General features: G+C 42.4%; 2 protein-coding genes across 5 annotated transcripts in view; one reads left to right on the top strand and one right to left on the bottom strand.

Annotated features, from left to right (window-relative positions):
- Positions 1–23,404, top strand: znf410 (zinc finger protein 410). Of its 2 annotated transcripts, XM_021612471.2 has the most exons (12): positions 2–168; positions 1,169–1,265; positions 1,354–1,405; positions 1,548–1,680; positions 1,866–2,051; positions 6,054–6,275; positions 16,956–17,118; positions 17,196–17,377; positions 21,105–21,194; positions 21,480–21,599; positions 21,821–21,940; positions 22,113–23,404. In XM_021612471.2, exons 3-12 carry the CDS (start codon positions 1,373–1,375, stop codon positions 22,211–22,213), a joined length of 1,350 nt encoding a protein of 449 aa, XP_021468146.1. In that variant the 5' UTR covers positions 2–168; positions 1,169–1,265; positions 1,354–1,372; the 3' UTR covers positions 22,214–23,404. The 2 variants fall into 2 exon arrangements, with proteins under 2 accessions (XP_021468147.1, XP_021468146.1); XM_021612472.2 differs by lacking the exon at positions 1,169–1,265 and having other exon boundaries at positions 1–168.
- The window catches only part of LOC110529861 (ectonucleoside triphosphate diphosphohydrolase 5), a 9,156-nt gene continuing 4,738 nt past the window's right edge, over positions 22,756–27,173 (bottom strand). For all 3 annotated transcript variants that reach the window (XM_021612475.2, XM_021612474.2, XM_021612473.2), the window contains 7 exons: positions 27,091–27,170; positions 26,896–26,957; positions 26,654–26,755; positions 26,213–26,356; positions 23,839–23,895; positions 23,484–23,599; positions 22,756–23,322 (listed from right to left, as the gene is read on the bottom strand). In XM_021612475.2, the coding sequence (XP_021468150.2) occupies positions 23,236–23,322; positions 23,484–23,599; positions 23,839–23,895; positions 26,213–26,356; positions 26,654–26,755; positions 26,896–26,957; positions 27,091–27,170 (648 nt within the window). In that variant the 3' untranslated portion in view covers positions 22,756–23,235. The remainder of the gene's footprint in view (positions 23,323–23,483; positions 23,600–23,838; positions 23,896–26,212; positions 26,357–26,653; positions 26,756–26,895; positions 26,958–27,090; positions 27,171–27,173) is intronic.

Genomic DNA, 27,173 nt, shown 5'->3' on the forward strand with positions numbered 1-27,173 from the left:
GGTTTTTGAGGTTTGGCAACGCGAGACTACAGCTGACCACACAGCAACCAGCGGATATCAACTGCCGTTTCCAAACTGAAATGCGGAAGTACTAGTTTTGTCTCTCAGGAAGTCCCGTAGAATTGGGTTGGCTGGTATGTTTATTTGATGTACAAATAAGAAAACAAGGTAAAATGTTTAAATTCATCTTTAGTAATTAATGTTTTGTCTTAGTGTTTTGATTATAGTGTAGATGTGCGACGTAGATTGACTGTTGAGAAGCTTTGTTTTGGCATAAGAAGCTAGCAAGCTATTAACTGCAATGTTAACAAACTCACCGGCCAACTAGCTAACGTTAAAATAGCCACAGTTTTCGATCCAGTTTTTTATATTTTTTAGCTGCAATGGGAATTAAAAAATATCTTACTGTATGAAGATAGTCAGAAACTGCTTAGCCAATAGAAATCACGGTTGTAGGCGATGATTGCTAGCTGCTCATGCGCAGTTTTACGTCATCGTGTCTAACGGTCGTCTCGTGCCGAATTTCCAAGTGCAGGCCGTCAAATCGAAGGCACACTTTCGATATAGTGTTTTTTTTTTACGAAATGGAAAACTTGTCAGTTTGTCACTTTCAGGAAGGTGGAGTAATGACATGTTCAAATTCGTAAAACATTGTCTCGAATATAGGTTGTTCCTGTAGATTTTGAGAAAATGACCAACTAAGGAATTAGTTTTTACTTCTCACATTGATTTCTTAACTCTCCAAACCTCGTCCTGGTCTGTTTGGTCTGTTTCGCAAGCGTTCCCGGAAGTCTCGCGATGTTGCGACTCTGTGTTTAGAAACTCTGTGGATTTAGTTTTTTACCGTTGTGTTACTTACTGTTCATCTATCATAACTGGTAACATAGCTAGCTATATTCTGTTTGGAGAAACAGTAGCTGCTGTGCTGGTGGTAGCTTGCTATGCAGCTAAACAACCAACATTATTGATGTTGCATTAGCTAAACATAGAGGCTGTGCTAGTTAGCCAGCTAACTAGTTAGCCTTCACAGATTATGCAAAGTTTGTTGTGATTCCTAGTGAGTTGACGGACTAATAAATAGCTCAGTTAACGCACGCACTTTTGTTGAGATGTTGGTTGCTAGCTTCAACAAGTCATTCAACCAAAGAGGTTTATATAATCTATTTAGGTTTATGACGACTTCATGAATGGAAACTGATGAAACCGAGATGAAAATTCTCACCCCAACCCTAATAGGACATCTCACTTAAAAGCTAATTTTGGGGGTAAGTAATGGACAGTAAAGTACAATACGTTTTCGTAAGGATGAAAATTACTCCCCAATTTAATGCATAGTTTGATTTATCCCATCAGATCTCTCAAGGCGTAATCCATGCTGTCAGATGAGCTTGACTCCAAACCTGAGGTAACAACACACTATTCACCTGCCAACATGAATGCATGGATGTATTTATTTGGAGTCTTCCATTTGCACTTATAGATCCACCTGTAGCTACATAACAGCTTGATAGATTCTCTCTTCCTCACTTCCCCCTCTGCTTCTGCAGCTGCTGGTTCAGTTTGTCCAGAACGCATCCATACCGCTGGGGCAGGGTCTGGAGGACTCGGAGCCCAAACACATCTGCCTTCCCCTGCTGGCTCCCGCAGACAGCTCCCTGTGCACACAGCTGGGTCTGACAGGTCAGACAGATAGCATGAGACAGCTATCGAAGAGAGTGACTGGAAATCCTCAGACCATAAAAAGACCTTGTGTTTTTCATATTATATATTCCCACTTGGACTAAATCTCTCTATGAACCTGCTCTGTCATTGGTCCTCAGGCAACTAACCACTCCACTAATGTAATCTGTTACTTTATTCCTCAGAGGGTGGTCTCAGCCATGTGTCAGCAAGGTCTCCGTCCCGTTCAGAGTTTGGGGGTCCAGAGCGGAGCCCCATGGTGGTGCACCACCAAGCCCGCAGCCCTCACATGCCCCCCAGCCCCCCTCCCGTCCTCCATGACCTGCAACGGTCAGAGAGCACCTCCTATGTCCTTCTGAACCTTGCCAAAGGTATGGAGACGCAGGCCCCAGGCATAAAAAAACAACACTTCTATCACCATATTTCTAAATAGACAGCCCCCTTTTCTTCCAGGGCATGCCTGCATGTGGTGCTGTAAAGTGAACATGAGATGTTGATACTCTTTGAAGCGGTAGGGTTTCAGACATTTTCTGGTATGGGCATGGACTCTGCTGTCCTAGCATCATGGGGAAGCTGGTTCCACCATTGGGGTGCCAGGACAGAAAATAGCTTTGACTGGTCTAAGTGGGAGCTGACCTAAGTACTTGAACAAATTTCACTTTTAGTGTATTAAAGTAGTCAAATGTAGTATTTGGTCCCATATTCCTAATGCAATTATTACATCAGGCTTGTGACTTTACACACTTGTTGGATGCATTTACTGCTTTTGCTTGTGTTTCAGATTATGTTTTGTCCAATAGGAAGTGACTGGTGAATAATGTATAGTGTCATTTTGGAGTCACTTTTATTATAGAACATGTTTGTGAACACTTCTACATAAATGTGTATGCTACTATGATTATGGGATAATCATGATGAATGATGTAGCCTAGAGGTTGAGGGTGTTGGGCCCGTAACCAACAAGTCTCTGGTTTAAATCTGTAACTGGTTTAAATCTGTGACTTTCTCACTCATCATTATCTACTCGCATAGAAAGAGAATTACTCCAGTCATCATTCACCATTCAGTTCCTATTGTTTCAAGTTTAAACGTTTGTACACCATGTGCACAGGATACAACTGGTGTAAAACAGTACAGTGAAATTCTTCCCCCGATAGCTGTTTCCCAACAATGCAGTGATAGTAGTAGTAATAATAGTAAATATAATCAAGTGGAAAAAAAACACCAGAAGTGCGATATAGGTTGAAGAAACAAGAGAATACAAGTATATACAGGTCAGTGTTAGTACCTTATTCAATGTTCAGGGATACTGGAGTAGTTGAGGTTGGTTTATACATAAAAAGTGACAGGGTAGTAGGATATATACAGTTGAAGTCAGAAGTTAACATACACCTTAGCCAAATGCATTTAAACTCAGTTTTTCACAATTCCTGACATTTAATCAGAGTGAAAATTCCCTGTCTTAGATCAGTTAGGATCACCACTTCATTTTGAGAATGTGAAATGTCAGAATAATAGTAGAGAAGGATTTATTTAATATTTTCTTTCATCACATTCCCAGTTGGTCAGAAGTTTACATGCATTCAATTAGTATTTGGTGGCATTGCCTTTAAATTGGTTAGCCTTCCACAAGCTTCCCACAATAAGCTGGGTGAATTTTGGCCTATTCCTCCTAACAGAGCTAGTGTAACTGAGTCAGGTTTGTAGGCCTCCTTGCTCGCACACGCTTTTTCAGTTCTGCCCACAAATTGTCTGTGGGATTGAGGTCAGGGTTTTGTGATGGCTACTTCAATACCTTGACTTTGTTGTCCTTAAGCCATTTTTCCACAACTTTGGAAGTATGCTTGGGGTCATTGTCCATTTGGAAGACCCATTTGCAACCAAGCTTTAACTGACTGACTGATGTCTTGAGCTGTTGCTTCAATATATCCACATAAATGTCCTCCTCATGATGCCATCTATTTTGTGAAGTGCACCAGTCCCTCCTGCAGCAAAGCACCCCCACAACATGATGCTGCCACCCCCGTGCTTCATGGTTGGGATGGTGTTCTTCAGCTTGCAAGCTTCCCCTTTTCCCTCCAAACATAATGATGGTCATTATGGCCAAACAGTTCTATTTTTGTTTCATCAGACCAGAGGACATTTCTCCAAAAAAGTACGATGTTTGTCCCCATGTGCAGTTGCAAACTGTAGTCTGGCCTTTTTATGGCGGTTTGCTGAGTGACCTTTCAGGTTATGTTGATATAGGACTTGTTTTACTGTGGATATAGATACTTTTGTACCTGTTTTCTCCGGCATCTTCACAAGGTCCTTTGCTGTTGTTCTGGGATTGATTTGCACTTTTCGCACCACAGTGCATTCATCTCTGAGACAGAACACATCTCCTTCCTGAGCGGTATGACGGCTGTGTGGTCCCATGGTGTTTATACTTGCGTACTATTATTTGTACAGCTGAATGAACGTGGTACCTTCAGGTGTTTGGAAATTGCTCCCAAGGATGAACCAGACTTGTGGAGGTGTACAATTATTTTTCTGAGGTCTTGGCTGATTTCTTAAGATTTTTCCATGATGTCAAGCAACGAGGCACGGCGTTTGAAGGTAGGCCTTGAAATACATCCTACATCCACAGGTACACCTCCAATTGACTCAAATTATGTCAATTAGCCTATCAGAAGCTTCTTAGGCCATGACATTTTCTGGAATTTTCCAAGCTGTTTAAAGGCACAGTCAACTTAGTGAATATGAACTTCTGACCCACTGGAATTGTGATACAGTAAATTATAAGTGAAATAATCTGTCTGTCTAAACAATTGTTGGATAAATAGCTTTTGTCATGCACAAAGTAGATGTCCTAACCGACTTGCCAAAACTATAGTTTTTGTGGCGTGTTTGAAAAACAAGTTTTAATGGCTCCAACCTAAGTGTATGTAAACTTCTGACTTCAACTGTACATGTAATCAGGGCTGAAAAGTGACTGGAAGCTGGAATATATAAACACTTATGGTAATATATACATGTAAAGAAGAGTAATAGTGACCAGTATTTAGATAACCCAAAACTAACTGCAAATGCATCCGAGTTTGTAGAGTCACAAGCTTGATGTAGTCATTGTGTGTTAGGAATATGGGACAAATGCTAAACTTTTGATTACATTACATGGCCAAAAGTGTGTGAACATCATCGAACATCTCATTCCAAAATCATGGCCATTAATATGGAGTTGGTCCCCCCCTTTGCTTCCATAACAGCCTCCATTCTTCTCAGAAGGCTTTCCACTAGATGTTGGAACTTTGCTGCGGGGACCTGCTTCCATTCAGCCACGAGCTTTAGTGAGGTCGGGCACTGATGTTGTGCGATTAGTCCTGGCTCGCAGTCGGAGTTCCAATTCATCCCTAATATGGTTGAGGTCAGGGCTCTGTGCAGGCCAGTCAAGTTCTTCCAAACCGATCTCGACAAACCATTTCTGTATGGCCCTCTCTTTGTGAGGACATACAGCGCCTGACTGCATCAAATCTGAGAGAAAAACTTGCTAGCTAGGCAGCATTTGCTGCACTCCCTGAGCTTGTCTACAAAAACCAACGAGTCCATTCAGATTAAACAGCCTACCTGATGGTTGCTCAGTGTAGCCTACAGTCTGCTCGTTCTCATTTAGCTAACTTTGAATTCCTTAATTTTAATTCCATTTTCCATTGCACATGGATCCTCTTTGACTGTAGTGCAGGCAAGTCAGTTAAGAACAAATTATTTTTTTCAATGACGGCCTAGGAACTGTTCAGGGGCAGAGCGACAGATTTGTACCTTTTCAGCTCGGGGGTTTGAACTTGCAACCTTCCGATTACTAGTCCAACGCTCTAACCACTAGGCTACCCTACCCACTAGGGCACACGTCATAAAAACTACATTCAGTTTTATTAAATTAAGAATTTCAAATGTCATGGTATATAACAATGTCACATGGATATTTTAATTTAATTTAGACAATGCCTTTCATTGTTAAAATAGGCCTATACAACAACAACAAAAGTATTCACACAAGTAATCGAATACTAACGTCCGTTTGGGTATTAGAATAACCGTGGCCATCCCTAGTTTTGAAATGCAGTATTTAACTGTTATCTGTACTGTGGTGTGACAAAGCAGCTTTGAAATGTCATGCAAATGCACTGACAAGTGTTTATTATCTCATCTCTGGGTGCTCTGTCTCTGTCTGGCAAATGATCACAATTATTCTCTTATGACCTTGTTTTGTTTACTTTGTAGGACTGAGATAACGTGACAAGGACACTTCATCATGCCCTGACAAACTCTCTCTCCCCTCCACCCTCCTTTTTCTGTTCGCCCTCCATCTCTCCCCTCCCTCCCTCTTCTCCCAGGTCTAGCAGCCTCCTCTGAGCCACTAATCTTCTCAGCAGATGGTGCAGAGGAAGAGGAAGAAGAGGTGATCTCGTCCGGGGACTGTGGCGTGGATGGCACTGCCCCCTGGTACCTGAGGGTACAGGAGCTGGCGCACGACAGCCTCATCGCAGCCACGCGGGCACAGCTGGCTAAAGATGCCAAGGCTAGCCAGGACGCTAGGGCTGGGAATGGCACCAACAGTAATGTCACTTCTTCTTTTTTTGAAGGGTTTTTATGGTGGTGGGTTGACTTTAATGATGGTTTACTGTAGGGCTGTCCCTGACAAAAAACAAATATTGGTAAGTCAAGAGTTGTCCTGTTCTTATGACCATTCGATTGGTTGAAATGTTTAAACTTATTTTTCCATATATAGACACACACACCCTATCTGAATAAAACCAACTACATATATGTCTGATTCAATAATTAAGACACACAAATTACCCAAGAAAGAGCCTGATGGTCACACTGTGTTAAAAAAATGACAGTGAGTGCCTGTGTGACTGGCGCACATTGTCTCGCTCTCCTCCCTACTGCATCGAAAAGGCACCACAGCACAGCAAGTGTTTATTCCTCTGTCCGTGCTGAAGCTGCAACATAGTTACAGACATTTAGGGTCTTACTTGTTTCTGACTGAAAAGCATCTCCTATTCCCTCAACCCTTGCTCTCTTTACATGAAACATGTAAGAATGGCATGCATGTGACTAATAGGGCCTGACCAATATCCTATCATAATCACATCAATAAATTGGTTATAACAAACTCCGAACGCGGTAATGTCGACAGCAGAATGGATACGGAAGATGTGAAAATAAACTCAATGGGCGAATGTTTACTGGTTGCTCAGGAGGGAAGGGGAAGTCAGATCTGTGGAAGACATTTGACTTAGTTGTGGAAACTACTGGAGATTACTGGAGATTTAGAAAAAGGAGGGTATAGGAGCAAGCATTGCGAGTGTGCCAAAAAGTTGCTGTAAGATTACAATATCATTTTTTTCTGACCATTTGGAACAGTGTAAACAGCATTCGGTAAATAAGTGGACCAGAGAGTCTGTTCTAATGAAAAACAAGATATTTAAAGCCTTTGCTACAGCAGACGACAAACAGTTGCATGCCTTCGTGAATTGCAGTGTATTTATTGTTTTAGGCTAATTATTCAAAGCTCCCTTTGTTATTTAACTTTAAAACTAAAATGCCCGATTGCATTTTAAAGCATGAATGTCTCATATTGATCCCAAGATGGCATAGCAGTTCAGACGTATTTTTGTCCTCGTCCTGTCGTGTATATAAATATATAGATATATTTACAAGTTTTTTTTCACATACATTTTTAATTTTCCAAAAACTCATCTTCAGAACACTCTCCTGCAATCCGCTTCACCAATTTATATTTATATAAAAAAGTATTATTTACCTCAGATCTGTAATCCTCCGAGAGGCTAGCCAGAAATTAGCCAGAAGCTGGTCCAGAAGCTACTCTGAAGCTGGTTCAGAAGCTAGTTAGCTTATTTACTGGCTAATCGTTAGTACTCAGCTAACCACGGTTTGTGGTCATCGGCTGTCCTTTGGCTCGAGAATCTATCGCCAGTTTTGTACGGCGCGGTGCAGCGCGGCTCGGAACGGAACATACCGGATTTCGGCCGCTGGCTCTGGACATCCATACCTGGATCTCACAGCTAGCTAGCTGCTATCCGTGTGACTATCGGCTTTCGTCGATTCCGGAGCTAACATCAATTGTTCCGAAGCTAGCCAGCTGAAGAATTCCATCAATCACTCCTGGGCTGCAGTCACCTATCCGGACCCGTTTTGCTGCCTACGCGGAGCCCCACCGGGCCTTCACAGTTGGACTGCCGACGTTGTCTACCCGAGGGAATTGTCCGGCTGGCTCCTCCGGCGCAACGTTGCCTGGGCGCCCATCTGCGGCCTGCTAGCCGTTGGCTATCTTATCGGCTGCTATCTGAATAGACAATCGGACAATTTTTATTTTATTTTTATTTATTTATTTATTTTTCTTCTTGGGCCTCTATATCTATTGTTTTTATTTTTGTTGTTGTTGTGTGATTTGGATTAATCCCCTCTACCACACGGAAACCCACTAATCTACTGACGGAACGCAAGAGTTGGCTAATAACAGACCTCCATTCTATGCTAGCTTGCTCCTATGCTAGCTTGCTACCGATTTAGCTGTCTAAATCGCCGTGACCCCCAACCAACCTCTCCACTCACTGGACCCTTTTGATCACTCGACTGAGCATGCCTCTCCTTAATGTCAATATGCCTTGTCCATTGCTGTTCTGGTTAGTGTTTATTGGCTTATTTCACTGTAGAGCCTCTAGTCCTGCTCATTATACCTTATCCAACCTATTAGTTCCACCACCCACACATGCAATGACATCTCCTGGTTTCAATGATGTTTCTAGAGACAATATCTCTCTTCATCACTCAATACCTAGGTTTACCTCCACTGTATTCACATCCTACCTTACCTTTGTCTGTACATTATACCTTGATGCTATTTTATCGCCCCCAGAAACCTCCTTTTACTCTCTGTTCCAGACGTTCTAAACGACCAATTCTTATTGCTTTTAGCCGCACCCTTATTCTACTCCTACTCTGTTCCTCTGGCGATGTAGAGGTGAATCCAGGCCCTGCAGTGCCTAGCTCCACTCCTATTCCCCAGGCGCTCTCTTTTGACGACTTCTGTAACCGTAATAGCCTTGGTTTCATGCATGTTAACTTTAGAAGCCTCCTCCCTAAGTTTGTTCTATTCACTGCTTTAGCACACTCTGCCAACCCGGATGTTCTAGCTGTGTCTGAATCCTGGCTTAGGAAGACCACCAAAAATTCAGACATTTTAATTCCAAACTACAACATTTTCAGACAAGATAGAACTGCCAAAGGGGGCGGTGTTGCAATCTACTGCAAAGATAGCCTGCAGAGTTCTGTCCTACTATCCAGGTCTGTACCCAAACAATTTGAACGTCTACTTTTAAAAATCCACCTCTCTAAAAACAAGTCTCTCACCGTTGCCGCCTGCTATAGACCACCCTCTGCCCCCAGCTGTGCTCTGGACACCATATGTGAACTGATTGCCCCCCATCTATCTTCAGAGCTTGTGCTGCTAGGCGACCTAAACTGGAACATGCTTAACACCCCAGCCATCCTACAATCTAAACTTGATGCCCTCAACCTCACACAAATTATCAATGAACCTACCAGGTACCTCCCCAAAGCCTTAAACACGGGCACCCTCATAGATATCATCCTAACCAACTTGCCCTCTAAATACACCTCTGCTGTTTTCAACCAAGATCTCAGCGATCACTGCCTCATTGCCTGCATCCGTAATGGGTCAGCGGTCAAACGACCTCCACTCATCACTGTAAAACGCTCCCTGAAACACTTCAGCGAGCAGGCCTTTCTAATCGACCTGGCCGGGGTATCCTGGAAGGATATTGATCTCATCCCGTCAGTAGAGGATGCCTGGATATTTTTTTTAAATGCCTTCCTAACCATCTTAAATAAACATGCCCCATTCAAGAAATTTTAGAACCAGGAACAGATATAGCCCTTGGTTCTCCCCAGACCTGACTGCCCTTAACCAACACAAAAACATCCTATGGCGTTCTGCATTAGCATCGAACAGCCCCCGTGATATGCAGCTGTTCAGGGAAGCTAGAAACCATTATACACAGGCAGTTAGAAAAGCCAAGGCTAGCTTTTTCAAGCAGAAATTTGCTTCCTGCAACACTAACTCAAAAAAGTTTTGGGACACTGTAAAGTCCATGGAGAATAAGAACACCTCCTCCCAGCTGCCCACTGCACTGAAGATAGGAAACACTGTCACCACTGATAAATCCACCATAATTGAGAATTTCAATAAGCATTTTTCTACGGCTGGCCATGCTTTCCACCTGGCTACCCCTACCCCGGTCAACAGCACTGCACCCCCCACAACAACTCGCCCAAGCCTTCCCCATTTCTCCTTCTCCCAAATCTGCTCAGCTGATGTTCTGAATGAGCTGCAAAATCTGGACCCCTACAAATCAGCCGGGCTAGACAATCTGGACCCTTTCTTTCTAAAATGATCTGCCAAAATTGTTGCCACCCCTATTACTAGCCTGTTCAACCTCTCTTTCGTGTCGTCTGAGATTCCCAAAGATTGGAAAGCAGCTGCGGTCATCCCCCTCTTCAAAGGGGGTGACACTCTTGACCCAAACTGCTACAGACCTATATCTATCCTACCATGCCTTTCTAAGGTCTTCGAAAGCCAAGTCAACAAACAGATTACCGACCATTTCGAATCTCACCATACCTTCTCTGCTATGCAATCTGGTTTCAGAGCTGGTCATGGGTGCACCTCAGCCACGCTCAAGGTCCTAAATGATATCTTAACCGCCATCGATAAGAAACATTACTGTGCAGCCGTATTCATTGATCTTGCCAAGGCTTTCGACTCTGTCAATCACCACATCCTCATCGGCAGACTCGACAGCCTTGGTTTCTCAAATGATTGCCTCGCCTGGTATGATTGCCTCGCCTGGTTCACCAACTACTTCTCTGATAGAGTTCAGTGTGTCAAATCGGAGAGTCTGCTGTCCGGACCTCTGGCAGTCTCTATGGGGGTGCCACAGGGTCCAATTCTTGGACCGACTCTCTTCTCTGTATACATCAATGAGGTCGCTCTTGCTGCTGGTGAGTCTCTGATCCACCTCTACGCAGACAACACCATTCTGTATACTTCTGGCCCTTCTTTGGACACTGTGTTAACAACCCTCCAGGCAAGCTTCAATGCCATACAACTCTCCTTCCGTGGCCTCCAATTGCTCTTAAATACAAGTAAAACTAAATGCATGCTCTTCAACCGATCGCTACCTGTACCTACCCGCCTGTCCAACATTACTACTCTGGACGGCTCTGACTTAGAATACGTGGACAACTACAAATACTTAGGTGTCTGGTTAGACTGTAAACTCTCCTTCCAGACCCATATCAAACATCTCCAATCCAAAGTTAAATCTAGAATTGGCTTCCTATTTCGCAACAAAGCATCCTTCACTCATGCTGCCAAACATACCCTTGTAAAACTGACCATCCTACCAATCCTCGACTTTGGCGATGTCATTTACAAAATAGCCTCCAATACCCTACTCAACAAATTGGATGCAGTCTATCACAGTGCAATCCGTTTTGTCACCAAAGCCCCATATACTACCCACCATTGCGACCTGTACGCTCTCGTTGGCTGGCCCTCGCTTCATACTCGTCGCCAAACCCACTGGCTCCATGTCATCTACAAGACCCTGCTAGGTAAAGTCTCCCCTTATCTCAGCTCGCTGGTCACCATTGCATCTCCCACCTGTAGCACACGCTCCAGCAGGTATATCTCTCTAGTCACCCCCAAAACCAATTCTTTCTTTGGCCGCCTCTCCTTCCAGTTCTCAGCTGCCAATGACTGGAACGAACTACAAAAATCTCTGAAACTGGAAACACTTATCTCCCTCACTAGCTTTAAGCACCAACTGTCAGAGCAGCTCACAAATTACTGCACCTGTACATAGCCCACCTATAATTTAGCCCAAACAACTACCTCTTTCCCTACTGTATTTTATTTATTTATTTATTTATTTTGCTCCTTTGCACCCCATTATTTTTATTTCTACTTTGCACATTCTCCCATTGCAAATCTACCATTCCAGTGTTTTACTTGCTATATTGTAATTACTTTGCCACCATGGCCTTTTTGCCTTTACCTCCCTTATCTCACCTTATTTGTTCACATCGTATGACTTGTTTATACTGTATTATTGACTGTATGTTTGTTTTACTCCATGTGTAACTCTGTGTCGTTGTATGTGTCGAACTGCTTTGCTTTATCTTGGCCAGGTCGCAATTGTAAATGAGAACTTGTTCTCAACTTGCCTACCTGGTTAAATAAAGGTTAAATAAATAAATAAATAAAAAAATATGCTGTGTGATGGCATGAATTAATAAATTATTGGTTGATACAGTAGCCCATTAATTAAAATATGCAGTAGGCCTAAGTTAGGTTATTAAGCCTAAATAGGACATGTTCTTAGGCCTACAGCTCGATGGTGGTTATACAAGGCTACTATAACTAATGAACTGCTAATGATAATGACATGACTTATTATAATGATGATCATAATAATAATTGTAATAATAAGAAGAAGGAGATCTAGAAAAAGGAGGGTATAGGAGTGAGATCTGCTTGTATATTGTGTGTGACAAACAGGTGCTGTTAGATTACAATATTATTTTTCTGGTTTGGAACAGTGTAAACAACACTAAGTAGTAAGTAATATCATTTTATTTTATTTTTTTACTTGTTCTCTCCCCCAATTTCATGATATCCAATTGGTATTTTTTTTTACAGTCTTGTCCCATTGCTGCATCTCCCGTTGGACTCGGGAGAGGTGAAGGTCGAGAGTCATGCGTCCTCCGGAACATGACCCCGCCAAGTCGCACTGCTTCTTGACACACTGCCCGTTTAACCCGGAAGCCAGCCGCACCAATGTTGTACGAGGAAACGCCATACAGCTGGCGACCGAAGTCAGCATGCATACGCCCGGCTGCCACAAGGAGTCACTAGAGCGCGATGGGACAAGCACATCACAGCCGGCCAAACCCTCCCCTAACCCGGACGACGCTGGACCAATTGTGCGCCGCCTCATGGATCTCCCGGTCGCAGCCGGCTATGACACGGCCCAGGATCTAACCCTGATCTGTAGTGACGCCTCTAGCACTGCAATACAGTGCCTTAGACCGCTGCGCCACTCGGGAGGCCCCATACCAGTCTGTTCTAACGAAAAAATGTGGCTTGGTGCTCAGTAGGTTATTAAAGAATCACTCAGAGGCAACTGAAGCAAGAACTTTCTTATTTCTGTAGATATACAGTACCAATCAAAAGTTTGGACAACTACTCATTCCAGGATTTTTCTTAATTTTTACTATTTTCTACATGGTAGAATAACAGTGAATACATCAACACTATGAATTAACACATATGGAATCATGCAGTAACCCAAAAAGTGGTAAACAAATCTAAACATGTTTTATATTTGAGATTCTTCAAAATAGCCACCCTTTAACTTGATAACAGCTTTGCACACTCTTGGCACACTCTTTGCACACTCTTGGCACACTCTTGCCACACTCTTTGCATTCCAGGTAGTCACCTGGAATGCATTTAAATTAAGAGGTGTGCCTTGTTATTTTGTGGAATGTCTTTCCTTCTTAATGCATTTGAGCCAATACTTGTGTTGTGACTAGGTAGGGGTGGAATACAGAAGATAGTGCTTTTTGGTAAAAGAAGAAGTCCATATTATGGCAAGAACGGCTCAAATAAGCAAAGAGAAATGACATGTCAGTCAATCCGGAAAATTTCTTGAACTTTAAAAGTTTCTTCAAGTGCAGTCTCAAAAACATCAAGTGCTATGATGTAACTGGCTCTCATGAGGACCGCCACAGGAAAGGAAGACCCAGAGTTACCTCTGCCGCATAGGATAAGTTCAATAGAGTTACCAGCCTCAGATATTGCAGCCCAAATAAATGCTTCACAGAGTTCAATTAACAGACATCTCAACATCCACTGTTCAGAGGAGACTGCGTGAATCAGGCCTTCGTGGTCAAATTGCTACAATGAAGCCACTACTAAAGGACCCTAATAAGAAGAAGATACTTGCTTGGGCCAAGAAACATAAGCAATGGATATTAGACCGGTTGAAATCTGTCCTTTTGGTCCGAGTCCAAATTTAGATATTTAGTTCCAACTGCCGTGTCTTTGTGAGACGCAGAGTAGGTGAACAAATGATCTCTGCATGTGTGGTTCTCACTGTGAAGCATGGAGGTGTGGGTGTGCTTTGCTGGTGACACTGTCAGTGATTTATTTAGAATTCAAGGCACACTTAATCAGCATGGCTACCACAACATTCTGCAGCGATACGCCATCCCATCTGGTTTGCGCTTCGTGGTACTATAATTTATTTTTCAACAGGACAATGACCCAACACACATCCAGGCTGTGTAAGGGCTATTTGACCAAGAAGGAGAGTGATGGAATGCTGCATCAGATGACTTGGCCTCCACAGTCACCTGACCTCAACCCATTTGAGACTGTTTGGGATGAGTTGGACCACAGAGTGAAGGAAAAGCAGCCAACAAGGGCTCAGCATATGTGGGAACTCCTTCAAAACTGTTGGAAAAGCATTCCAGGTGAAGTTGGTTGAGAGAATGCCAAGATTGGACAAAGCTGTCATCCAGGCAAAGGGTGGCTACTTTGAAGAATCTAAAATCTAAAATGCAGTTGAAGTCGGAAGTTTACATACACCTTAGCCAAATACATTTAATCCCAGTAAAAATTCCCTGTCTTATGTCAGTTAGGATCACCACTTTTTATTTTAAGGATGTGAAATGTCAGAATAATAGCAGAGAGAGTGATTTATTTAAGCTTCTATTTCTTTCATCACATTCCCAGGGGTTCAGAAGTTTACATACACTCAATTAGTATTTTGTTGCGTTGCCTTTAAATACATTTCAGGTAGCCTTCCACAAGCTTCCCACAATAAGTTGGGTGAATTTTGGCCCATTCCTCCTGACAGCTGGTGTAACTGAGTCAGGTTTGTAGGCCTCCTTGCTCACACACGCTTTTTTCAGTTCTGCCCACAGATTTTCTATAGGATTCAGGTCAGGGCTTTGTGATTGCACTCCAATAGCTTTACTTTGTTGTCCTTAAGCCACTTTGCCACAACTTTAGAAGTATGCTTGGGGTTATCGTCCATTTGGAAGACCCATTTGCGACCAAGCTTTAACTGACTGACTGATGTCTTGAGAAGTTGCTTCAATATATCCACATAATTTTTATATCCTCATGATGCCATCTATTTTGTGAAGTGCACCAGTCCCTCCTGCAGCAAAGCACCCCCACATGATGCTGCCATCTCCGTGCTTCACGGTTGAGATGGTATTCTTCGGCTTGCAAGCTTCCCCTTTTTTCTCCAAAGGTAACGATGGTCATTATGGCCAAACAGTTCTATTTTTGTTTCATCAGACCAGAGGACATTTCTCCAAAAATTACGATCTTTGTCCCCATGTGCTGTTGCAAACGTAGTCTGGCTTTATATGGCGTTTTGGAGCAGTTGCTTCTTCCTTGCTGAGCGGCCTTTCAGGTTATGTCGATATAGGACTCGTTTTGCTGTGGATATAGATGCTGGAGGAAACGGGTACAAGGTCCTTTGCTGTTGTTCTGGGATTGATTTGCACTTTTTGCACCAAAGTAGGTTCATCTCTAGGAGACAGAACACATCTCCTTCCTGAGCGGTATGATGGCTACGTGGTCCCATGGTGTTTATACTTGCATACTATTGTTTGTACAGATGAATGTGGTACCTTCAGGCATTTGTAAATGGCTCCCAAGGATGAGCCAGACTTGTGGAGGTCTACAATTTTTTTTCCAATAAATTTGTTTTGTTTTTTTAAAACGAGTTTTAATGACTCCAACCTAAGTGGATGTAAACTTCCAACTTCAACTGTATATTTTGATTTGTTTAACACTTTGTTTTGGTTACTACGTGATTCCCATATGTTATTTCATTGTTTTGATGTCTTCACTATTATTCTACAATGTAGAAAATGTGTACAAAATAAAGAATTCTCACGGGACTAGTATTACTAGAGAAAGTTGGTTACATAATTATTTCCCCAGAATGTTCGTTATTCCAGTGAATGACTCAGATGGGATTGCACTTGAGATGTTTAAGCTATGGATGTGAAAGTGAACTACAAACGTTTAGGTCAGTTACATTAAATATCCACAATATTTTTTACTGATGCATTTGGCAATATTCAATTCATAATTCATACGCACAAAACAGATGAACAACAGCAATCACTGTAATCATTGTTACATGGAGGCCCTTCATATATAGGCTATGCGCAGCACTTTGTTCAATTTATCAAATCACTTATTGTTTTCTTCTCAAACCTTGTGCAACCCCTGTCAAACAGACATTTCTCTCAAAACACAGAGATGGCGATTCGCATGGGACTAGTATTATCGCCAAAAAACAGTAGGTTATTCTGGCTGGAATTGTTACTCTTGCAATGTACAAATGACTGACATGGCAGATTGGTACATGACTAAAATGACAGATGTGTGTTTTGCGCTTGTACACGTAATTACATTCCCTTCCCCAGTAAAACTAATCCAGTCCGAATAGGGTTTAAGGACAGGGCCGTTTCTGCTGCTGCTGCCTCTGCCGCATTGTTCTTAATCCCAATATGCTGTTTAATTTAGCTATTATGCACATAGCAACATGGGGTAAGGCGCCAATTCTACAGTGCACTGAAGTTTGTTTCAGAACCGCGGACAGCGACCATATCCAATGAGGGAGAAGGCGCATTTGTTGTAAATTTATATTAGAGTGTACCATTATTTTTTTTACATACTATAACCATATACAATTTCAGCATCACATATTTTAGAGTGATGGACTGTGCCATCCCTGTGGTCTCTGCAATTGATTAGTCCACGAGACAGGCGTGAATCAGATAGTTGTCTTGTGCACCATGGGAAAAAATAAAGTTGTGACTGCTCGACTAAAGAAACCTTGGTTGACCAACAGCCTGTTAACCAAACAATCGACCCGTCGACTAAATGGGGTCAGCCCTTATTTACTGTCACCAACTAACCACTGAAGAGCAAGTGTTATCGCTGATAGCTGATACTTTAGCTGATACTGGGTATTTGGTATATATTAGGATCCCCATTAGCCGCTGCAAAAGCAGCAGCTACTCTTCATGTGCACTATAATGCAAAGGAAGATATGGTATCGCATCCCATTTCTGCTTTTGTTGTCTAGGTGACCACCTGCCCAGCTTCCTGTCGGAGGGGGCGAAGAGAGAACAGCCGGCGAGGCCCAATCGTACACTGTCGTCTAAACAGATCCTCCGCTGCTCCTTTGAGGGCTGCTACAGAACCTTCACCTGGCCTGCTCACCTCAAATACCACCTCAAAACACACAGGTATACACACACACCATATTCTCCATATTCTCAAATATCACCTCAAATGTTCATATACGTGTGTGTGTGTGTGTCAGGAACGACCGCACGTTCCGGTGTGGGGCAGAGGGCTGTGGGAAGAGTTTCTACGTGCTGCAGCGTCTGCAGGTCCACATGAGAACTCACAATGGCGACAAGCCCTTCATCTGCAAAGAGAAAAACTGTGGCAAGAAGTTCACCACCGCAGGAAACCTCAAGAACCACAAACGCACACACACAGGTGGGGACAGTCAGAAACACACACACCACACACACACAGAGGTACACAGCGCTAGAGCTCAAGTGCACATACGCAGGAAAGACATCTCTTTTAGTCTGCTCTGTATCCAGTAGTAGGGCATAGAAGTAAACTGAATGTATATTATGTGTTTTCAGTGCTGTTTTCAGTGCTGTGGGAGGACATGGGATAAGTGTATTTGTGTCGGAGAGAGTGGTATAATGCTTGGTCTGAGAAAAAAAGTGTAATCATTGTATTTGTATTTATTATGGATCCCCACGCTTCTTGGGGTCCAGCAAAATGAAAGGCAGTTTATACAATTTTAAAAACATTACGGGCCTCCCGGGTGGCGCAGTGGTTAAGGGCGCTGTACTGCAGCTCCAGCTGTGCCATCAGAGTCCTGGGTTCGCGCTGTTGTAACCGGCCGCGACCGGGAGGTCCGTGGGGCGACGCACAATTGGCCTAGTGTCGCCCGGGTTAGGGAGGGCTTGGTCGGTAGGGGTGTCCTTGTCTCATCGCGCACCAGCGACTCCTGTGCGGGCTGGGCGCCAAGGTGGCCAGGTGCACGGTGTTTCCTCCGGCACATTGGTGCGGCTGGCTTCCGGGTTGGATGTGCGCTGTGTTAAAGAAGCAGAGGCTTGGTTGGTTGTGTATCGGAGGACGCATGACTTTCAACCTTCGTCTCTCCCGAGCCCGTACGGGAGTTGTAGCGATGAGACAAGATAGTAGCTACTACAACAATTGGATACTACGAAATTGGGGAGAAAAAGGGGTAAAAATAAAAAAAAAAAAAAAAAAAAACATTACAATACATTCACAGATTTCACAACACACTGTGTGCCCTCAGGTCCCTGCTACACCACTACCACATATGTACAATACTAAATCCATGTGTGTGTATAGTGCGTATGTTATCGTGTGTGTGTATGCCTATGTTTGTGTTGCTTCACACTGTTCCTTAAGGTGTTTTTTCTGTTTTTTAAAAATGTTTGTACTGCTTGCATCAGTTACTTGATGTGGAATAGAGTTCCATGTAGTCATGGCTCTATGTAGTACTGTGCGCCTCCCATAGTCTGTTCTGGACTTGGGTGTCTGAGCTGTGTGCCAGTAGTTTAGACAGACAGCTCAGTACATTCAACATGTCAATACCTCTCATAAATACAAGTAGTGATGAAGTCAATCTCTCCTCCACTTTGAACCAGGAGAGATTGACATGCATATTATTAATATTTGCTCTCTGTGTACATCCAAGGGCCAGCCGTGCTGCCCTGTTCTGAGCCAATTGCAATTTTCCTAAGTCCTTTTTTGTTGCACCTGACCAAACGACTGAACAGTAGTCAAGGTGCGACAAAACTAGGGCCTGTAGGACTTGCCTTGTTGATAGTTTATTATGGACAGACTTCTCCCCATCTTAGCTACTACTGTATCAATATGTTTTGACCATGATAGTTTACAATCTAGGGTTACTCCAAGCAGTTGTCATCTCAACTTGCTCAATTTCCACATAGATTTAGGGTGTAGTGAATGTTTTTTCCCTAATACAATGCTTTTAGTTTTAGAAATATTTAGGGATAACTTATTCCTTTGCACCCACTCTGAAACTAACTGCAGCTCTTTCTTTAGTGTTGCAGTCATTTCAGTTGCTGTAGTAGCTGACGTGTATAGTGTTGAGTTGCTATGTATGAGGATGACTCAAAGTCAGTGGCATGTCGTTAGTAAAAAAATATATACTTTTTTTTTTTAAACCAAGGGGCCTAAACAGCTACCCTGGGGAATTCCTGATTTTACCTGGATTATGTTTGAGCAACTTCCATTAAAGAACATCCTCTGTGTTCTGTTAGACTAGTAACTCTTTATCCACATTATAGCAGGGGGTGTAAAGCCATAACACAAGTTTTTCCAGCAGCAGACTATCATCGATAATGTCAAAAGCTGCACTCAAGTCTAACAAGACAGCCCCCACAGTAATTGTATCATCAATTTCTCTCAGCCAATCATGAGTCATTTATGTAAGTACTGTGCTTGTTGAGTGTCCTTCCCTATACGTGTGCTGAAAGTCTGTTGTCAATTTGTTTACTGTGAAATACAATGGTATCTGGTCAAATATACTTTTTTTCCAGAAGTTTACTAAGGGTTGGTAACAGGGTGATTCGTCGGCTATTTGAGCCAGTAAATGGGGCTTTACTACTATTGGGTAGTGGAAGAACTTTCACTTTCCTCCAGGCCTGAGGGCACACACTTTCTAGTAGGCTTAAACTGAAGATGTGGCAATATCGTCTGCTATTATCCTCAGTAATTTTATATCCAGATTGTCAGACCCCGGTGGCTTTTCATTGTTGATAGACAACATCAAAAAAATCCCCTATTCCACACTGACTTTACGGAATTCAAAAGTACAATTCTTGTTTTTCATAATTTGGTCCGATATACTTGGATATGTAGTGTCAGCATTTGTTGCTGTCATGTCATCCCTAAGTTTTCTTATCTTGCCAATGAAAGAAATCATGAAAGTAGTTTGGTGGGGTTGGGTGGGGTTGTTAGTGGGGTTTGTGATGAATGAGCCAGCTGATTCAATGAATGATGGAGCCGAGTTGGCTTTTTTCCCCAAAATGTCATTTAAGGTGCCCCAAAGCTTTTTACTATCATTCTTTATATAATTGATCTTTGTTTCATATTTTATTTGTATTTTTGTTTAGTTACATGATTTCTTAATTTGCAGTACGTTTGCCAGTTGGGCTGCCAGACTTATTTGCCATACCTTTTGCCTAATCCCTCTCAACCATACAATTTTAAATTCCTCATCAATCCAAGGCGATTTAACAGTTTTTACAGTCATTTTGTTAATGGGTGTGTGTTCATTAGTGATTGGAATAAGCAATTTCATGTGTCAAGTGCAGCTTCTGGTTGTTCCTCATTACACACCACAGACCAGCAAATATTCTTTACATCATCAACATATGAATCACTACAAAACTTATTGTATGACCTCTTTATACACTATATTAGGCCCAGCCTTTGGAACTTTGATATTCCTAGATATGGCTATTATATTGTGATCACTACATCCTATGGATTTGGATACTGCTTTCAAGCAAATTTCTGCAGCATTAGTTATCAAGCATTTCACACATATTATCCAGATACTGACTGTTAGCACTTGGTGGTCTATAGCAGCTTCCCACAATAATGGGCTTTAGGTGAGGCAGATGAACCTGTAACCATATTACTTCAACATTATTTAACATTAGATCGTCTCTAAGCTTTACAGGAATGTGATTCCTGTACTGCAAAATCGCCCCTTTTTGGTAGATGTTATAACCATGTATTGCTACCACTGTATCATCAAAGATATTATCTAAGTGAGTTTCAGAGATAGTCAGAATATGAATGTCGTCTGTTAACAAGCAAGTTATTGACTTCATGGACCTTGCTTCTTAGGCTACATATGTTAATATGGGCAATTTTTTTAGCACATTTCTGGGTTGCTTGATTGTCTTTCATTCTTTACTGGGAAGCTTATCAGAAGTAGACTTACTCATGTTATTTACATTGGAGCTGATAGTGCAGGGTGAGCTGCACACAGTGGTCTTCCTGCTAGGGCACACCACCTCAGTGCTAACAATGTGTGTTGTCTACAGGTGAGAAGCCTTAAAACTGTATGTGCCTTCAAGCGTGCGTGTGTGTGTGTGGGAAACGTGATCATTAATTGGTGTGTGTGTGTTGTCTGCAGGGGAGAAGCCCTTCTTGTGTGAAGCAGATGGTTGTGGTCGGTCCTTCGCTGAGTACTCCAGTCTACGCAAACACATGCTCGTACACTCAGGTGAGAACAACACGCCAGTTTCAGCTTTTCAGTCTATATATAGTGAAATTACAACAGTTAGCTTCGTTTATATATGTCAACTGAATATGTGGAAATCGAGTTCCTACTGTCTACAAACACACAACTTTAGCTTCAGTGTGTGTCACTGGTTGTATCTCATGATGCCCTATTCCCTATATAGTGCACTCCTTTTGACCAGAGCCTTATGGCCTTATGCGCAAAGGTAGTGCACTGAATAGAGTTCCATTTAAGATGCAACCACTGATATGTGTTATCGTGTTGCAGGAGAAAAGCCCCACCAGTGTGGGATCTGTGGGAAGACGTTCTCTCAGAGCGGTAGCAGGAACGTTCACATGAGGAAGAGACATGGAGAGGAGGCCCAGGGGAACGAGGGCAGAGAAACGGGTAACACACACACACACACACAAACTAGGCTAGTGGTCTCCAAGCCTGGTTACGAGCGTTCTTTCTTCCAGTTCCAACCCAGCATAAACGCACCTAATTCAGCCGCAGCCTTGGTGTGTGTGTGTGTGTGGAACCAGCCCGTTGTTTACCATCTGGAATGTTCAATATGGCACACAAACATACCTGTAATGTACAGTATGTCCCCTGTGTGTTATTGACAGGTGAGGCTTTGACACACAGCAGTTTACTGGAGGCCGACGGGTCGCCCGTCGACACCATGGTCACCATGACTACAGGGGTTGATCCAATTAACGTCCACCATGCCATGCTGCGAACCCAAGGTAGACACACTCTCACACCTTGTCATACAACCCGTCACAAATGCAAAACCCCGATACTCTCCAACAGTTAGCGACGCTGTTATATTCTTGTCCAAAACCATGGGAACAGCCTATGACCATGTTAGTTATTTAATGCCTTCCATCCTCTTCTTCCTTTCCTCCTCCTTTCTAGGCTCGGCAGACTCGGTGGTTGTTCTCTCTCAACCCCATGACCTGGTCACCATGACAACAGCAAGCCACACATACCCAGAGGATGTGGTGGCCCTGTTGTAGTCAAGTCTGTTGGGCAAATCTCAGGCATTTGAGGCAAAGCCCTCTGTACATAGATGCATCCTTCACTTTTAGCCCTGTAGATATCTGTAATTAGCTACTAAGGGTTTTATTTTGAGAAAGACAGTATGAAATGTTTCTGTAGTTTATAAATACAAATAACTATCAGGTGACTTTCCAAAGAAATAAGACAGATATACAAATCGTGAGTTTTATTAAAAGAAAGTACATGTAGCTACCTGGATTTGTCATTGTTGAAACGTACTAAATCAATTGTGTAAGCTCAACATGCAGTGTTTTGTAAAACAATATTAAGGCTGTTGCTTTTAGCTTGATTCACAAATGAATCAAGTCAATAGTTGACGTAAGACTATTTGAAAAGGACATTAAATGTGCTCCACAGCAATGTGCTCCGTCCTCCATCATTCTTGGAAAGGAAACGTTGAAATCAGTTCCAAACTCCCAAGCTGCTATTGGAACTGAAGCACAGTAAGATTTGATGCACAGAGGGCTGCATGTAGAACAATTGAACACACTTTTTTTTGCAAAGCACACTCTCATACCAGTTTATTTTTTTAATGAAAATAAAGATCACACCCAAGTGATATTAAACAGACGGTCAAAATATCCACCTTTTTATACAGTAACACAACTATAGTGGCATTTCAGTCAGCGACAGCCCCCAGTGCTTTAATAGAGATGTAAATAATATGAGACCACTGTGCTATAGCAACCAGTCACATGAAAACAACAGACCTACTGAACTATAGGACCAACCATTTAGGTGTTGGGTAACAAAAATAGTTGTAACAATTGTAATGTTATCTCAGAAATGTCAAATCTTCATAGTCAAATAGTAAGTCAAAGATGCAAGGCATATTTTTAAGACATTACAATCCACAACAAGGCAGGAACAAAGGCTGTTTATGTTTAAAACAACAATAATTCCTCAGTCCATTTATTTTTGAGCACCATCTAATCCAGTGGTTTTCCCCTCCTGCCCACCCAGACCCGTGGCTCCTTGTCTATCTGTGGATCTTTAGGTTCTGGAAGTGGTTGAACGTGGCACCTAAAGCCCAGCTTGTCTCCACGTTGTTGACTTTCTTAGTCAGCTAGGGAAGAGAGACAACACACACCAAATCACTCAACATGTATTTTTTGTATTTATTTAAATAAATAAAACATTTGAACTGATCCTGTCTTTAAAAATTGTTGTTTTGCTTTACTGACTTGCCAAAAGGGACTATTGTGCATTACGGCTTTACTGTCTCACCTGCAGTACAGTGTTCTCCTTGAAGCCAAAGCCGTCTTTGAGCAGACAGGTGATATAGGTCATGTCCATACACAGGAAGGGGTTGATCGGACGGTACTTAGACATCTTGTTACACACTGGAATAAGAAACAAAAATCAGTTTCCAGATCAGTGCAGTAAAGGAAAGAGGAGAGGAAGACACTTTCAGCCAATGACACTTCTCCAGTACACAGCGCAGTAAGTCTGATATGGGTATAATACATTGCCATGCACAGCATGTCTGAAGTGCACTGCGCAGAGAAGCAAGTCTCTCACTAAATAGTAATGATAAATCCATTGCTATGCATATCATGATTCGGGCTTATCTGGTTCTCACCCTCTTTAGCTCTCTTCTTTAAGTCCCTGACCTCCAGCATTCCTCCTTGGGTCCTGTCTGAAAGAGAGGAGCGATTGGGGTCGTTAACCTTTCCATCAGAAAGAAACTTATCACACTATCATTCATAATGACAGCAGGGCTACACAGTACATCTCCATCATACTAACAATTGGGCCTGCAACCTTTCTCATCTCACTCACTGAGTCGACAACCAAGGACACCACTGTAATAACTCCACATCTTAAACGCACCACTGAGTCCAGTGTTTCCCCTACAGTTTGTCGGACGTTTACATACACCTTAGCCAAATACATGTAAACTCAGTTTCTCACAATTCCTGACATTTAATCCCAGTAACAATTCCCTGTCTTAGATCAGTTAGATCACCACTTTAAGAATGTGAAAGGTCAGAATAATAGTAAAGAGTGATTTATTTAGGCTTTTATTTCTTTCATCACATTCCCAGTGGGTCAGAAGTTTACATACACTCAATTAGTATTTGGTAGCATTGCCTTTAAATTGTTTAACTTGGGTCAAATGTTTCGGATAGCCTTCCACAAGCTTCCCACAATAAGTTGGGTGAATTTTGGCCCATTCCTCCTGACAGAGCTGGTGTAACTGAGTCAGGTTTGTCGGCCTCCTTGCTGGCACACGCTTTTTCAGATCCGCCCACAAGTTTTCTATGGGATTGAGGTCAGGGCTTTGTGATGGCCACTCCAATACCTTGACTTTGCTATCCTTAAGCCATTTTGCCACAACTTCGGAAGTATGCTTGGGGTCACTGATGTCTTGAGATGTTGCTTCAATATATCCACATAATTGTCCCTCCTCATAATGCCATCTATTTTGTGAAGTGCACCAGTCCCTCCTGCAGCAAAGAACCCCCACAACATGATGCTGCCACCCCCGTGCTTCACGGTTGGGATGGTGTTCTTCAGCTTGCAAGCTTCCCCTTTTTACTCCAAAGATAACAATGGTCATTATGGCCAAACAGTTCTATTTTTGTTTCATCAGACCAGAGGACATTTCTGCAAAAAGTACAAAAGTGATCTTTGTCCCCATGTGCAGTTGCAAACTGTAGTCTGGCTTTTGTTATGGTGGTTTTGGAGTAGTGGCTTCTTCCTTGCTGAGCGGCCTTTCAGGTTATGTCAACAGGACAAATTTTACTGTGGATATAGACACTTTTGTACCCTTTTCCTCCAGCATCTTCACAAGGCCCTTTGCTGTTGTTCTGCGATTTAATTAAGTACGTTCTGTCTCCTAGAGATGAACATGTCTCGTTCGTGAGCGGTATGACGGCTGCATGGTCCCATGGTGTTTATACTTGCGTACTATTGTTTGTACAGATGTGGTACCTTCAGGCGTTTGGAAATTGCTCCCAAGGGTGAACCAGATTTGTGGAGGTCCACAATTATTTTTCTGAGGTCTTGGCTGATTCTTTTGATTTTCCCATGATGTCAAGCAAAGAGGCAATGAGTTTGAAGGTAGGCCTTGAACTACATCCACAGATACACCTCCAATTGACTCAAAATATGTCAATTAGCTTATCAGAAGCTTCTAAAGCATTGACTTCATTTTCTGGAATTTTACAAGCTGTTAAAAGGCACAGTCAACTTAGTGTACATAAACTTCTGACCCACTGGAATTGTGATACAGTGAATTATAAGTGAACAATTGTTGGATAAATTACTTGTGTCATGCACAAAGTAGAGGTCCTAACCGACTTGCCGAAACTATAGTTTGTTAACAAGAAATTTGTGGAGTGGTTGAAAAATGAGTTTTAATGACTACAACCTAAGTGTATGTAAACTTCCGACTTCAACTGTAAGTGCATTTAGCAGCAGCACGCCACTGCAAAATCGTTGCCACCAATGCAAGAAAATATATATTTGGGGATGGTAAAATCTTTAAGTGTAAACTTAAACTACTAAAACCAGATATAGTATGTAGAAAATATAATGGCGCAATATATTTTTAAAATATGATTTCAAACTGAAATGTGTCTCTCAGCCTCAGGACAAAACCTGTAGAATTGCAGGAAACTAGCTTTAAAACTGTAAAATGTCCTCTGCCCAATGGCAAAATGTATAGAATTGCAGGAAATTTGCCCTAAAACCATGCATTGGCCCCTCCCACTACCATGAACCCCCAACCCTCTAACTTTGCCACTGCTGCTGAAAGAAATCCTAGGGAAAACATTGGAGTCAATCACCTCAGCAATGAGTATTTTTTTCCCTGTTGAGAGGGAGGAGGTGAATAAATCTAATTCTAGCAGTGAGTAATTATACTAACTGTGTGTGTGTGTCCTCTCACTGAAAATTCCACTGCTTGGTTGAAGTATTGTGTGTAAGTCATAGTGTGTGCTTCCTCTCACCAATAAGGCCTGCATCCACGGCTCGGTCAAAGTAATAGGAGAAAGCGTAGAACACACTGGTGTCTTTCAACTCATAGGGCTGGTGAACTATGCCCTTTACCACCTTCAGCACTTCCTGGTAACACAGCTTGTATCCCACATAACCTGGGACAGGGACAGAAACAGGATACTATTATGACAAGTTTTCAATAAATCAATGAAATGCATGTGTATAGCACTTTTCACACACATTTGTGACAAACTGCTCAACAGCACCCGAGACCTAATACCCCGATGAGCAAACTCAGGTAAACCTTACCATCCTGCATAGAGGACACATTGATAGGTACCTCAGCATGCTATGTTTTGTGTTACCATCCAAAGAAGTGTTCCAAGGTTGATCTACTATGGTACATATTTGACTGTACTTCTAGCAGATATAGTGAGTTGGCTGACTCTCACCATCAGGTTTCCCACTGACTATGTAGGTGAGTCCTCCAAAGCTCCACTCCTCTCTGAACTTCTTAGGCAGGCAGGAGCTTTTGAACACTCTCCACTCTAACCCTGGAGTGTAAAGTAACAAAATAATATATGGGGGTCTATGAATAACATGGCAAAGTAAACATTTAATACATGTTCTGAAACCTATTTTGTCTAAATGAAGAAAACATGCTGATGATATGTAAAATATGTCATCCCTGTACCGTCTGCCCCCAGTGCTCCTAGGGCTGCCAGTCTAGCTGCCATCAGTCCATTACCCAGGTAGCTGTCAATTAAATCAATCAATCAATCAATCAATCTTACTTGGAAAACAGTTTTACAAATACCTACCTTACGGATTTGTTACGAAGAAATATTACTGTTTATACTTGCTGCATCAGTGGATATAGATTGTATACCTGTGAGTGTAGAGTTCATATGTCGAGTTGAACATGTCAATTCTGGCAATGTAGTCATCAGGAGAACTTCCAATGGTTTTCTG

The sequence above is a fragment of the Oncorhynchus mykiss genome, chromosome 8, assembly GCF_013265735.2.
Source record: "Oncorhynchus mykiss isolate Arlee chromosome 8, USDA_OmykA_1.1, whole genome shotgun sequence".
Classification (NCBI taxonomy): Eukaryota; Metazoa; Chordata; class Actinopteri; order Salmoniformes; family Salmonidae; genus Oncorhynchus; species Oncorhynchus mykiss.